Source organism: Tachysurus fulvidraco, chromosome 20 (assembly GCF_022655615.1).
Source record: "Tachysurus fulvidraco isolate hzauxx_2018 chromosome 20, HZAU_PFXX_2.0, whole genome shotgun sequence".
Classification (NCBI taxonomy): domain Eukaryota; kingdom Metazoa; phylum Chordata; class Actinopteri; order Siluriformes; family Bagridae; genus Tachysurus; species Tachysurus fulvidraco.
In genome coordinates this window covers 15,792,328-15,806,404 of record NC_062537.1, presented here as the reverse complement: position 1 = coordinate 15,806,404, position 14,077 = coordinate 15,792,328, and the positions used below count along the sequence as shown (strand labels likewise).

The following is a 14,077-nucleotide window of genomic DNA, read 5'->3' as shown; positions in this document are numbered from 1 at the left end:
TGCTCAGGAATTTGTGGTTTTTATAAGAATTTCAATTTTTTTTCTCAAGTCTATCAGACACAATATCCACAGTGATAAGTTCTAAACAAGCCAGAAAGGATTTTTTTTTCTTAAAAGGGCAGAAATGATTTATCTACCTCATCAAAATGAATGTAAACCAGGACATCACACACTGTACAGACAGTGATGATTATTGTATATCTGTGTAGTTTATATTGATAATAATCGGCTCAGCTTTAACATACAAGTCTTCAGTGTAATGCAGTCACATTAACGCTTCATTTTTTATTTAATAATCAATCCCCCCCCCCCGCCCCTGTTATAATACAGGAATTACTTGACAACTGGTCAGATGACCAACTGAAACCTACAAATGCAGAAGAACACAAAAACCTACAAACCGCATTCCTGTCCATCAGCAGACATTTTACCACAAAGCTACAGAATGTATTACTGTATTGCTGTTGTTTTTTTTTGGCACACGTACATTTACACGTATCAACCGTACCATCAGGAGTTATTTAGTGTCTAACAGATGTTGAAGGATGTGACTAACAGCTTCAGGGAAGCTCTCACACGTCAAGTAAGGAGGAGGATTGATTTTATCTTCATCACCTGCTCTGTATTTTCCTGTCAACAACAAAATGGACGAGTTAAATCCAAGTTAAATTTGTGAAACCGTGTATTAAAGGATTGAATGCATAATAAGGTGAAAAGTACCGGTTTTGACTAACATTCCCAGCATCCCTGTGTTCTGAGCTCCGCCAACATCGTCTCTGGCATCCTGCAGAAGTGAAGACAGAAAGATGGTTTATAGTAACTGTAAAATCTGCAGCGTTTGTATCGATGACACGATGCGTCACGCTCACGTCTCCGATCATAACGGCCTCCTCGGGGCTGCAGTTCAGATCTCGCAGCGCTTCCAGGAAGAAGGTTTTCTCAGGTTTGCCCACCACAGTGGCCTGTGTGTCAGTGGAATATTCCAGACCCGTCACGAACGGTCCGGGTCCCAGCGCCAAGCCGTCTTTCCTCTTGTAATATCGGGCTTTGTGGATGGCGATGAGAGGGGCACCGTCCAGAATTAGCCTAATGCAGAGAGGAAAAAAGAAATGAGTCTTATTAAAATTAAGTCAGTTTTCCCTTGTAAACAAAAACAGTGTGAAAAGCGCAACTTGGTCGTGCGGAGAACCCAACGTTAGACAGAGTAGCAACATGGACTGTATTGAGATTTTTTTTTGATTTGAGGAAAAAAAAAACCCCACAGCATTACACACACTCGCATCACATTATTTCTTCATCAAAAAACAATCAGCAGCAAATGATATAGAAAATAATAGAGCATTTATAATATCTATATAACTGGTAATTCTGTTATTGCACCAAAATAATGATTATATAATGTACACTGAGACCTCACCTGAAAGCTTTATTAAGCTTCTCATAGTTGAAGTGCTCGGGTGCTAAGCCAATAACGACAGCGTTAGGATCTGACGTTTCTATACCTGGGACAAGAACAAAGTGTGAACTTTTAAGTGTAATGACACTTCCAGAATAATCAGATAAGCATTAGGTGTTTTGTGAATGAAATGAAGTGCATCAGTGCTGTCAGATCACCTGCAAAATCCTCCAGTGCACTTTCCTCTACCAGCAGCAGGGGGCGCACGTCCTTCTGCTCTAACAGGTTTCGTGCTGCAGTCAACGACGTAAAGATCTCCTGCTCTTGGATGTCAAAGCCGAGGCGCTGCAGTCGTTCGTGTAGCGTCCTCTTACACTCTTTGGTTGTGTTGGTTACAAATTTGACAGCTACTGCAGCACGACGCAATCTTAACAAAAAAAAAGCAGAAGATTTTAAGATTATTTGTCACATACAGATGTGCAGTTATGTTACGTGTTACGTGTAGTAACAGCAGGATATGATGAGCAGTGATGTTACATGTAGTAACAGCAGGATATGATGAGCAGTGATGTTACATGTAGTAACAGCAGGATATGATGAGCAGTGATGTTACATGTAGTAACAACAGGATATGATGAGCAGTGATGTTACATGTAGTCACAGTACAAAGTGTGCGATTGGTACAGAATGGAAAGCGATGTGACAAATGTGCAGGTGTGTTACAGGTGTGTAAGGAAGTCTTTATAGTCTTTGCATCGTGACCAAAGATTTCTTTGTGCATTGTTCGATACAACAGATCGGAAACTTCTGGAAAACTCACATGCAACAGCGTCAAAGTCGTGACCTGCTTTCAGTCTTGAGAGCTACACTGGTGGTGAGTTTGGGGAATTTGTCTTCTATAAAGAGAAGAAGGTGTACTGTGTGTAGCACAAATCCACAGGAGGTTTATTTCAGAAATGTGGCATTTGTGCTGAGTAATCATGTTGGTTGTATTAATTGCTACGTGCACTAAAATCGGATATGTCGTCGACCCTTGTCTGAAGTTTGTTGCTGTAACTTTTCTAAGCGATCCGAGTACCGGTACTCGCGGTGCTGGGTCTCAAATTGGCCTTTTTTTTACCATAGACACTCATTATAAACTTGAGAGCGATTTACACCAAACTCACCAGCTTCTTTAGGGTGAAACTCTTAACAAATTGGTGCACCGATTGGCCCTTCGGTATTCCTGCAGCCCCGCCTCAATTTATGCAAAATCAAAAAACTTTCCACAACATCGGCATGTGACATATCGAAACAATCAGAACAATGAGGGGAATCACGTCACGGGTATTCGGGTGACGTCACATGCTCGTATCCACTCGCCTCCAAATGTATTGGCACCCTACCATCCCGGCATTTGGGAATACTTGCTCCGACAAGCCAACATCAAAGTTTGCCACGATGAACTTTACAAATCTAGTTCCTGAATTGTGACTTTATTATACCCCCAGTGTCTTTTTCTAGGAGCACCGTAAGGCTTAATAATAGTGGGTGTAGGCGATATTACTAGCTGAGCTCATCATTGACATTGTCCTTTATTTTATCTAACCTTGCAAGTGCTTCCTGAGCTCCAGGTACAGCTGCATCCTCAATGTGAAGAGTCCCACTTAAATCAATGAGCACGGCTTTAAGGGCCCGGCGAGACGCCATCACCTGCTAATGAAATAAAAAAATCATCAGAGAATGAATTAAACGCTATTTAATCCCAGTCAGAACTGATGTTCTTAATAATCTATATAATTAAGATGGGATTTTCAATGGTGTCTAATATTTAGGATTTTTGTAATGAAATGCTTGACTTCTTAAGATGAAACTACTTTTATTGACATGGTCGTTTATTTTCACTTTAGTTCACATGTTTATCCGTTACCTGCTTATTAGTAGTACCAGTATAATTTAGGTCATGCTTCATCTCTACTTAATGAGAGAGATGAAGAAAAAGCTTAGTTATTTAGTCTGTACAGCTTTCTCATCTCCTCAACTGTACACTGTGCTAAAACAGATATTAAAGCCACTTTGCATTTTGCAGTACATTGCATTTTGGGGCTTTTGCTGCATTGGAAGTGGGAAGTGAGCTTGGAATAAATCATTTTCAACCTTTGTGCATTTGGGTCACAAAGTGAGTATAAAGAAAAAAAAAAAGACAAAAACAAAAACATAGGAACCTCCATTTTTTTTGTCAGCAACAAGTGTGAGGAATAACTTATGATTTTCATCTTGAATCTGTTTAGTCAAGTGTTATAGATTTAACAACTGAATATGATTACTGATATGTTGATTGATTTACATTTACATCATTGCTCTCTGCACATGCTGTCTCACATTTTAGTTGATTGCTGTTTTGCACAATACTTTACAATACTTCAGGTAACTGTTGCTAGAACACAAATGTGTTCATTCCAGTATTTCTGCACACATAATATTGATTGAACAGTATTTACACTGGCTGGCGCTGTTTCTGTTTATTGTCTTTTGTGTATTATCTTGTGTTTTTTTGTCTTGTCCTGCACTGTCTTTCTGTGTTTTTGTCTCGTCCTGCACTGTTTGCACCAGGTTGCACAGATACACCTTATGTATCTATGGCTACTTACTAAGTCCTTATAACTGTGTTTGTTTATGTAGCACCATGATCCTGGAGAAACGTTGTCTCATTTCACTGTGTACTGCAACAGCTATACAGTATATGGTTGAAATAAATTTAGCAGACACCTTTACCCAGAAAATAACTTACAATTTCTCTCAATTTATACAACTGAGCATTAAGAGCCTTGCTCAGAGGCCCAGCAGTGGCAGCTTGGTGGACCTGGGATTCAAACTAATAACCTTCAGGTAAGAAATCCAACATCTCTCATAACCACTAGGCTACAACATCCCTTTTATACAATCTATAGATTAAATCATGTAAAGGCTCTTTGTTTACAGCTTTTTTGTGCACAGTCATGATGATTTGCCCTCACTTTCAGAACTCAAAAGAAGTTTAAGGGCTGTTTTTGTCGGTACGACCTGTGATGATGAAACATTTTGTGTCTCTTCTATTAAAGATCATGAGAACTTCATTATTTTTGCTAAAGCTTGATCCTGATCATTAAACCTAATGGATTTGCTACATTAGTAATAAAATATTAGTGCTTAAAAACGCATTAGATTCAATAAGAAACCGATCAAAAACTCTAAAGACAATAAACACTGTCATATACAAGCAGTTTAAAGGATCCTTACTTTAAGATAACCGGCTTGTTTGGTTCTTCTTCTTCCTTGCTTTTTGTATGGAATACTAACGCATACTAGCTCCACTAGCTGGAATGGAGGAGAAATGCAACGCGAGGAAACTACACATGGGGGGAAACAGCTATCTTGCAAACAGCCATCTTGCAGTTAAACTGCAGCTTTCCTCCAGATTTCCTCCTGTTTCTTCCTACAAACCTGCTGGATACGTTAAATTGCTGTAAATGTATCTCTATGTGTATTTGACTGCTACAGTAACAATTGAGAAAATGTGCAGTAAACATTGTTTTTTTCCCCTTTCTTTTGGGTTATTATTATTATTATTATTATTATTATTATTATTATTATTATTATTATTATTATTATTACCATCATTAATATTGTGCAGATTATAAAAAAACTTCTGTGCATTTCTAAAGCATGTAACAAATGCATAAAAGTGCCAATGGAGCTTATAAAGTATAACAGGCATAACATGCAAGACTTCTCACTAGTTCATGACACAAATTGTAATAGATGTAATATTAGATGTTAGATTTTTATTGATGTGTTGTGAGAGCATGTATTTTGTTGTCCTTATTACTTACTGTAATAATTACTGTGGGTGATGGTGACAAAATAAATCCATTAATGAATTCAGGTTCTTCTTCCGGGTTTCCTCCAAGTTGTCAGTTTGCCTCCCACCTCTCAAAATGTGCTTGTTGTTAGACTCTAAATTGCCCCTAGGTGTAAATGTGTGTGTATTGTTCTTAGACATGGACTGATGTTCGATGGAGCCTGATCAGGATAAAGCTGTTACTGAAGATGAATGTGGAATGAGTATTTGTGGTTAGTTGATCATTTAAAAAGTAATTATAAATATATACAAAAACAAATCTAAAAATATAATAATATCAGTACATTCATTAGAATGTAATCTGTCTCTGTACTGTATCATGTTGTTTTCCTGCTGTTGTTCCCTGTATTATGTCGTTGATCTGCTATTGTTTCCTGTATTATGTCGTTTTCCTGCTGTTGTTTCCTGCATTATGTCATGTCCCACATTATGGAATTGTCTGCATTATAATGTCCAGCTGTATGGTATGCAAGGTCAGACAGACTCATACTCTCTCTCCCAGGCAGAGTATCTGTCTGTCAGGTTCCTGGCTGATGGTTTGGTGTGAGCGATGACCTGCAGGAAATCCTCCGTGGTCACTGTTTCTAGTTGAATAAGCGGCATGTGGCTGTGACCTGTGAAGACAAGAGACTGAGCTGAAGCGGTGCATTTTAACACATGTTCAAATAGTTTCAACATGAGAAGGGAAAACAACTAGTAAACACAGTCTTACCCTCACTGTAATTTTCCAGGGTGTCGAAAATCTTCCTGACAGGCCTCATCGCCGCTTCCTTACAGACCAGCCTGATATCTGAACCAGAGTAACCTTCTGTTTCCTTAAATATCAAAAGGTCTGTTATTAACACAAGCATCCTTAAAGGAACATGTATATACAATAAATATTTTTAGAGTGAGATATTTGTCAATGTGTCTAGTGATTATGGTACCAGTTTGCTGGTTGCTGCTGTTATTGCTGTGACAGTGCTAGCTGAATTTTGTTTTTTAAAAAGAATATAATTAATTAAACATGTTATAACGGTCAGGATTTGGCGTTTGCTCCTACAAAACTAAAGAGCAAGAACTCTATTGAAATCCAAAATAGCAGTAGTGAAGACAGCAAACAGCAAACAACAGATACAAAGTTCTAATTATCACTCTATGGGATGACGAGCGTGATGGCTTTGATGCTGGTATTAGCAGGTATTGATATTTTGCAAGCTTACTCGCTTTAGGCAGAAATTAAACAAGGTCTGAGATTCTACAATTGTCACATCTGTTGCACTTGTTTTAAGCTCTTCCAGAGTCATGCTGTATTAAAACCTGTATGCTTGCTTTATAATCTCGTTTGTTATACGGTGTTGTTCATGTGATTCACCTCTGCAAGCACATCATAGCCTAGCTCAGTTCGCAGCTCCACCCCTCCTGTATTGCTGACTGGAGGAAGCCAGTGATTGATCATTGCCTTTCTGGCTGAAGCACAAGGCAGACCCACAAGTATCCTCTTCTCCAGTCTTCTCAGCATTGCATGGTCCAGTTCCCTGTGACCGAAACAGAGTAAGAGAGGTTTGAAAATGGACCTACAGTGTATTAACCTATAGTGTGTGACAACAGCAGTTTATTTTCTCCTGCACACCAGGGTAGATTTGAGGCAGCTAGAACAAACACCAGGTCGTTAGAACGTGCCAGTCCATCCATCTGAACCAGGAGCTCTGTCTTCATCCTCCTGCTGCCTTCATGCTCACCTCTTAGGAACGAACAGTAAAGGAGTAGTTAGTACGCTTATGCTTTTCAATACATGGAAATTGAATTAACATGGCAAACTAATAGCCTCGTTATTAACTAGAGCTTTATACACATTAATATATATCATATGTAATAATCTCAGAGTTAGTATTGAATATTTGATTTGCCTGTTGCGATATGCCACTATGTGGGCGTGGCATGTCTGATTTTGGGGGTTTCTAATTTGCATATTAGTTCAGTCTTGGTTTCTCTATGGGCTTAAACACTTGAACGGAATGATTAGGAAAGGTGTCCACATGCATGTTGATATATAATGCATGATGACACTACAGCACCATAGAATACTGCAGAAAATGAACCTTACCCTGGACCAACACCTCTCTGACTTATCACTGACTCCAGCTCATCCAGAAAGATGGTGGATGGGGCATGATATCTCGCCAACTCAAACAAAACCTGCAACAGAAAAAAAAATAATCGTATGCGTCTTATATTTTAAAAATAGAGTACACTTGCTGAGATTCTGTGAAGTAACAGAATGTCATGATGTATTATACTGGTGTGAAAGAAATAATAATAATAATAATAATAATAATAATAAAAACACTTTCCTCAAATTCCTTATTATTGAACTATACTGCTGTGTAGGACTAAACCATGTGAGATTTCTACACAGATTCTGATGATACTGACCCGAACCAGCTTCTCAGAATCACCTCTCCATTTGCTTACGATGCTGGATGCAGAGATGTTAAAAAACGTTGTGTTGCATTCTGTAGCTACGGCTTTTGCTAGCATAGTCTTTCCTGTGCCTGTGTGTTTTAAGATAAATACAAGACACAACATAAGAATATGATCACATGCAGTCGTGATGCAGTTGGAGTTTAAACCAGGAAACCCCCAGGATCTGGATCTAGATCTGGATCTAGTACTGGACCTCTCCCCTTCACTGTTTTTCTGCACACCTTTTTTGCACTATGACACCTTAACGCTGGACTGTCACTTTAACTCTGGACTTGCACAGCACAGCGCCACTTTATACACACCATACTGCACATGGACACTTTAAGGACAATCATTAAAAACCATACGCGTTTATGTATATTTATGTATATGTATATACATTATTTTTCACTTATTTTAATATTTTATTTTTATATAGTTTATACTTTTTTATTTTATTTATCTACCTCCCTTTGGTTATATTTTATATCCCAACTTGCATTCCTTATGTTTGAATACCGGACAGATCAAAAAGCATTTCACTGCATGTCGTACTCTGTATGTATGTGTACGTGACAAATAAAATTTGATTTATTTATTTATTAATTCATTTATTATTATTATTTTTTTTAATCTTGTTTGACCTTGAACTCAAACACCGACCTGGAGGCCCGTAAAGCAGCAAACCCTTCCATGGCGAGAGAATTCCTGTGAACAACTGAGGGTACTGCAGAGAACGAGAAAATATATAGAGGACTGGAGTAAGGCATACAATGTGATGATGACAGAGCTGCTGTTAATGGATATGAATTAACACCTTCAGACCAATCAGAATAGAGAAGATCAGAGCGCTGTGGTATAAATTACATTCCACACTCATTTCTCTCATCATTACATGGTGATGAAAACAATCTTACATGTTATTGATGGTCTGAACAGCCACCCAGTGGGTGACGTCTTAGTTGTATTATTTACTGTTCTACTAACAGGCTTAACAGACTCAGGGGACCCTCACTGAGCTGCGTTAAAATGAAATGTTGACAAAAAGTGATTAGTATAATAATAGAATATATATATATATATCTCAAGTACTACTTGCGATATTTTTCTTTTTTACTTTTCACAAATGATCATTTTTATTAATAAAACAGACACAAATAATCTTTATTACATGCCATGAGTCATGACCCTGCCATAGATTTTTCGTTGCCGTGTAAAAAGAAAATGACTAAGAAATGACAAGGGGAAAGGTTGGGTGGTATTCAAGTATGGATTTAATGCCAGTGAAAGCTATAACCACCCCGCTTTGCTATCCTCTTAGCCTTTAGTGAGATATTTAGAATCGAAGCATGGTGGCAGTTTGAGAAATACCAGTGTTTAGCAGCTGTGCACCTTAATGGGGTAGACGACAGCCTCTTTGACTAATCGCTTGGCAGCCTCCAGGCCTATAATGTCGTCCCAGTGCACGTTGGGGTTGTGTAAATAGATATCCTTTAGGGAAAGACAGGAGAAAGATGAAACACAGCAATTCATTAATCTCCGAGTATGCGTGTGTGTGTGTGTGTGTGTGTGTGTGTGTGTGTTTCTTCAGACTCACATACAGAATAAGGCTGTTACATGTGTAAAATAATCTGATATCTGCACTGAACACTAATCGACTCACTAATCGACTCACTAACTGAATTAACTCGAGTGTTTATATGGATGTAAGATGATAATACACAAGTTTAACTTCATATTTATATCTAAATACATGACAAACAACATCCATTAAACTCAATAAATAGAAAAGATAAAAATCTTCACATTAAACATACTTCACATGACCTAAGTATGATGCTTTGTCACTGTTTCATGTTTTAAGACATACTATATCGACAAATTAGAGAATTAAAAAAAAAAAATTCAAAAGTTAAATTTTTTCAAAGTGAAATTGTACATGAATAGAATTGTATTGTGAATTATCCATCCATCCACCCATCCATCCATCCATCCATCCATCCATCCATCCATCCATCCATCCATCATTTTATTTGAGAAGAATTGTACGGTTTGTGTAAGCTGCACTTACTCTGCTAATAACAGCTGCAAGCTCTCTCATCTCACTGTTCATCCCGCAGAAGGCACTGACTGGTTTGAGCAGCCGCTCCTGCGTGTAGCCGAATGCCATAGCAATTAGAAATTTGCTATAAAAGCCTCTATGTATATATACAGTACAGTACATGATGGTTAGAAGGCTGTGAACTTACTGAAGGATCAGGATTGCAGGACAAGCTGTTTGCTGCTGATTCGTTAAATGTGCCTTTAATAGCATCCTGAATGAGACCCCTGTAGTCCACCAGTTGACCCTAAACATGGAGTTAAAATGGAATGAATTTATTTTCATTGCATATCCCAGCTGGTTATTATTCTTTAACCCCTACAGGTTGGAATAGTTAACAATGTTTTCTCATCAGCTCTACCCAACCATCACTAAATGTGAGCTATTTTAGTGATTGGCTAAAACTCAAATTTCAGATCAGTACAGCGCCCCTGTATGTATAGCCCAAAGATCATGAGGTTTACGCACTTTTCTGGCCGCAAGCTTCAGAATCTTGACAGTTGTAATCTTAGTGGCTCGGGATTATTATTCACAGGGAATTCTGAACTCTGAATTCAGGATTATTCAAGTTTTGTTTGAAGCAGCCAGCAGTAGGTGAACAAGATGTCCTTGAATGTTTGCTGATTTATTTGAGAAACGATTTACGGTTGGTCATTTTGTTGTCAGTCAAATGTTAGGGTACGTCGGTGGGTTTTGGCCATGTTTTGAGATTAAATTATGTCTAAAACGATGACTAGAGGTCTGGCTTGCAAGAATAGTACAAGAGTTTACTTTTTACAGGAATAAATTGATGGCTGGATAGAGACGTGGCTATTTCCTCATTACTTTTTTTTTTTTAAACCGAAATCTGAAAAGCAAGATAGGGGCTACCTTCTTCATCTGTGTCCCTTCACCAACTCCATTCCTAATGATGGGTGACACATTGAGGCCAAACTCATTGCTCTCTGGAAGATATGATCCTCTGTTCTCCTGAAACAAAATCAGACAGTTGCAATGTCTGTGACCAATGACTGAGAAAAGCAATCTGGCGGAGATTTGGCATCAAAGCATCCAGCTTTAAACAGTCGTGAGATAAAGAAACTCACAGTGCCAGATTTCATCCAGTCCTTTACTGCTGCCTTAGACTCCTGCTTTTTAATCCCGTTCCTAGACTGTGGACGCTGAACACTTGCGATCCTGGGCAGTGTTTGTGTTACACTTGAGGCCCTTTTAGACAATTGTTGTTTTTTTTTAAAGGAGGCTGAAATGGATACATGATAAGTTCGGTAAAAATATCAAGCATACTGACCTCTTCTTCCCGGAGCTTCTAACACGTCTATTCTCACCTGGAATAGAGGAGGCATGCATTACCAATGTGTGTGCAGATTTTACTATACAGAAATGTTAATCGAGAATCTTTCAGATTACTGTATAAACATAACAGAACTGATTTAAAATTTTTCCTGTTTACTATTATTCTAACAGCATTATTATGATAAAAAAAAATATGTTTCATTCCTTTTGGAAAACTTGGATTGAAAAAAAAATATTTTTAATTGCTTTTATTGTTATTAAGTATAATTATGAGGATGTAATTATGATAAATCACTTTGTTATCCATAAACCATGGAAAATTAAAACACAACCAACACACACACACACACACACACACACACACACACACACACACACACACACACACACACACACACACACAAATCCTTTCTGGTAATTTACATAAAAAACATAAACTATTAAAAATATAATTAAGCTCAATACAGGTAGAAACCATGCAGATAAAGCAGAGAATTATGGCATTTAGATTCATTACAACAAGCTGCTTGATTCCTGAGAGAGGATCACTGAATAATAACTAGACAAAACTTGAAGTTGTGGTAAGATGAAATTAAAATATAATTTTCTTTACACAACCTCAGCATGTTTCTGGCCAAACCCTGATTGCCTCTGCCAGGAGGTTCATACTTGGCCATATCTTTAATGAATTCATCTCTTTCCACATCCAGGACAGAAACAGGTGAAGGACACAAAGCCAATGTTTTGCAATGGTAAAAATATAGTACTACTAATTTAAAAACATTCTTCCAAGAGAACTGTTATATAAAGTTTATCTACAACAGTCTGCAATTTTGTTAAACGTCTCAGTGCTTTTTTTTTTCCTTTCTAGGAAAGGCTTAACCAAATATTAATTGGATTTGTTTGATGTTAAAAGTAAAAAAAAAAAGTGTCTATACAGCATCACATTCTGTTTAAGCTCAACATGTCACCTGCTATACATGTTTTTTACTTTACATTCAATTCAACTCAAGTTTATTTGTATAGCGCTTTTTACAAGTGACATTGTCTCAAAGCAGCTTTACAGATCATAAACATAGAACAAAAGGTTAATATAAAGAATAATATATGGATTAATAGAATACAACATTCAAGATTAATATTAGATATATTTAGTTGACAATGTGTGTGTATTTTTCCCCATGAGCAACTCTGAGGTGACTCAAGCAGCAGTGGCAAAGAAAAACTCCCTTAGATGGTAAGGAAGAAACCTTGAGAGGAACCAGACTCAAAGGGGAACCCGTCCTCTACAACTCAAAGGGGAACCTCATCCTCTTCATCTCAAAGGGGAACCTATCCTCTACAACTCAAAGGGGAACCTATCCTCTACAACTCAAAGGGGAACCTCATCCTCTTCATCTCAAAGGGGAACCTATCCTCTACAACTCAAAGGGGAACCTATCCTCTACAACTCAATGGGGAACCTCATCCTCTACAACTCAAAGGGGAACCCATCCTCTACAACTCAAAGGGGAACCCATCCTCTACAACTCAATGGGGAACCTCATCCTCTACAACTCAAAGGGGAACCCATCCTCTACAACTCAAAGGGGAACCCATCCTCTACAACTCAAAGGGGAACCCATCCTCTACAACTCAATGGGGAACCCATCCTCTACAACTCAATGGGGAACCCATCCTCTACAACTCAATGGGGAACCCATCCTCTACAACTCAAAGGGGAACCTCATCCTCTACAACTCAAAGGGGAACCTATCCTCTACAACTCAAAGGGGAACCCATCCCCAACCCATACATAAAGGGTGCCAATGATGCCAATGATTTTTTTTATTTATAAGAACAGAATATACTTACTCTTACCTTGTTCTGGCAGTTTCTTAGTTAGCTTGGGATATTTCTGAAACTTAATGAAGTAAAAGCTTTCATACTCCATGAGAACCGTCTCCAAATCAACATTGTCACACACTTCAAACCTGTGCAACCCAATACGTGTCTCTCGTTCCAGTGCATTAGCAGCGTCCACATACCTTTTTAGACGAATAGTAAGAATAAAGTTAGACTTTTTTTTTGTCTCAGTCCCAGAGTTTCACTTGGATAAGTTTAACTGATTAATGTGGATAAGGTTTAATACAGAAACTCAAAATCTCACCCTTCATCCATTAAATGATAATAAATTAATGTAAGCAAATTCCTTCTTCTGGTCTCTGTTCTTAATTCGTCCTGGAAAAAAAGAGAACAGTTTGTTAAAACACCTTGCAACATTTATTAAAAGGATGCAACAGGCAATACTTTTTATTTTTAAATTGCAGAAACCGCACAGAATCACAAGATGGAGCCAAACGTCCACTATTAAAGCTTAGAAGCAATCACGTGACATGTTGCCTAGCAACGCAAGACAGCAAACCGTTCGTTAGTCGCAAATTAGCGTTTTTTTTTATAAGACACAATTTTCCACATACAACAGGAATAATTAATTAATTTACAAAACAAAGTATTAGTATTATCTATTAGAACAAATATAATATTTTAATTCAATAACAGACAACACGGCTTACTGCTAAAGTTAACCTAACTGGTAAATAGTAGCTAGGTTAGAGGCTAGACTTGGCTTAGCTAGACTTACAATAATAATAATAATAACAACAGCAATAATAAAAACAATAATAACTGCTCACATACTGCTTCTCTTGCCTGGTTAGCAATTTTGATGGCTTGATATGACATCTCCATTGTGTTTATTGTAGACTAAATGTGGACTCTAGCTGCAGCACATATGAACTCAGCGACCGGTTGCACGCGCAGCCTCTGTGACGTCACGTTTACGTCACGACTGTTTATATTTTATATCGTCCCTAGAAAACGTGTTTAGTTCTTTGGTTTATTCATTATGAAACCCCTTAAATAATATAGCAACTTATGTTATATTTTCATTTGTAGCATTTAGCAGATGCCCTTATCCATA

At 37.8% G+C, this 14,077-nt stretch overlaps 2 protein-coding genes across 8 annotated transcripts; both read right to left on the bottom strand.

Annotated features, from left to right (window-relative positions):
• Positions 1-2: 2 nt before the first annotated feature.
• hdhd2 (haloacid dehalogenase-like hydrolase domain containing 2) lies at positions 3-5,387 on the bottom strand. 3 transcript variants are annotated; one of them, XM_027141220.2, is made up of 7 exons: positions 5,248-5,387; positions 2,985-3,091; positions 1,615-1,823; positions 1,418-1,502; positions 870-1,086; positions 721-784; positions 3-630 (listed from the first exon to the last, which is right to left on the bottom strand). In XM_027141220.2, exons 2-7 carry the CDS (start codon positions 3,083-3,085, stop codon positions 518-520), a joined length of 789 nt encoding a protein of 262 aa, XP_026997021.1. In that variant the 5' UTR covers positions 3,086-3,091; positions 5,248-5,387; the 3' UTR covers positions 3-517. The 3 variants fall into 3 exon arrangements, with proteins under 3 accessions (XP_026997021.1, XP_026997019.1, XP_047661062.1); XM_027141218.2 differs by lacking the exon at positions 5,248-5,387 and adding an exon at positions 4,655-4,787; XM_047805106.1 differs by lacking the exon at positions 5,248-5,387 and adding an exon at positions 4,656-4,692 and having other exon boundaries at positions 2,985-3,088.
• A 357-nt stretch (positions 5,388-5,744) lies between these two features.
• katnal2 (katanin p60 subunit A-like 2) lies at positions 5,745-13,950 on the bottom strand. Of its 5 annotated transcripts, none has more exons than XM_027141213.2 (16): positions 13,795-13,950; positions 13,265-13,335; positions 12,970-13,142; positions 11,111-11,147; positions 10,908-11,028; positions 10,693-10,791; positions 9,971-10,069; positions 9,793-9,870; positions 9,114-9,212; positions 8,385-8,448; positions 7,692-7,810; positions 7,363-7,454; positions 6,889-6,999; positions 6,631-6,793; positions 5,989-6,091; positions 5,745-5,890 (listed from the first exon to the last, which is right to left on the bottom strand). In XM_027141213.2, the coding sequence occupies exons 1-16, from the start codon at positions 13,843-13,845 to the stop codon at positions 5,751-5,753; spliced, it is 1,620 nt and encodes a 539-aa protein (XP_026997014.1). In that variant the 5' UTR covers positions 13,846-13,950; the 3' UTR covers positions 5,745-5,750. The 5 variants fall into 5 exon arrangements, with proteins under 5 accessions (XP_026997014.1, XP_026997015.1, XP_026997016.1 ...); XM_027141214.2 differs by having other exon boundaries at positions 12,976-13,142; XM_027141215.2 differs by having other exon boundaries at positions 13,807-13,935.
• Positions 13,951-14,077: the final 127 nt, after the last annotated feature.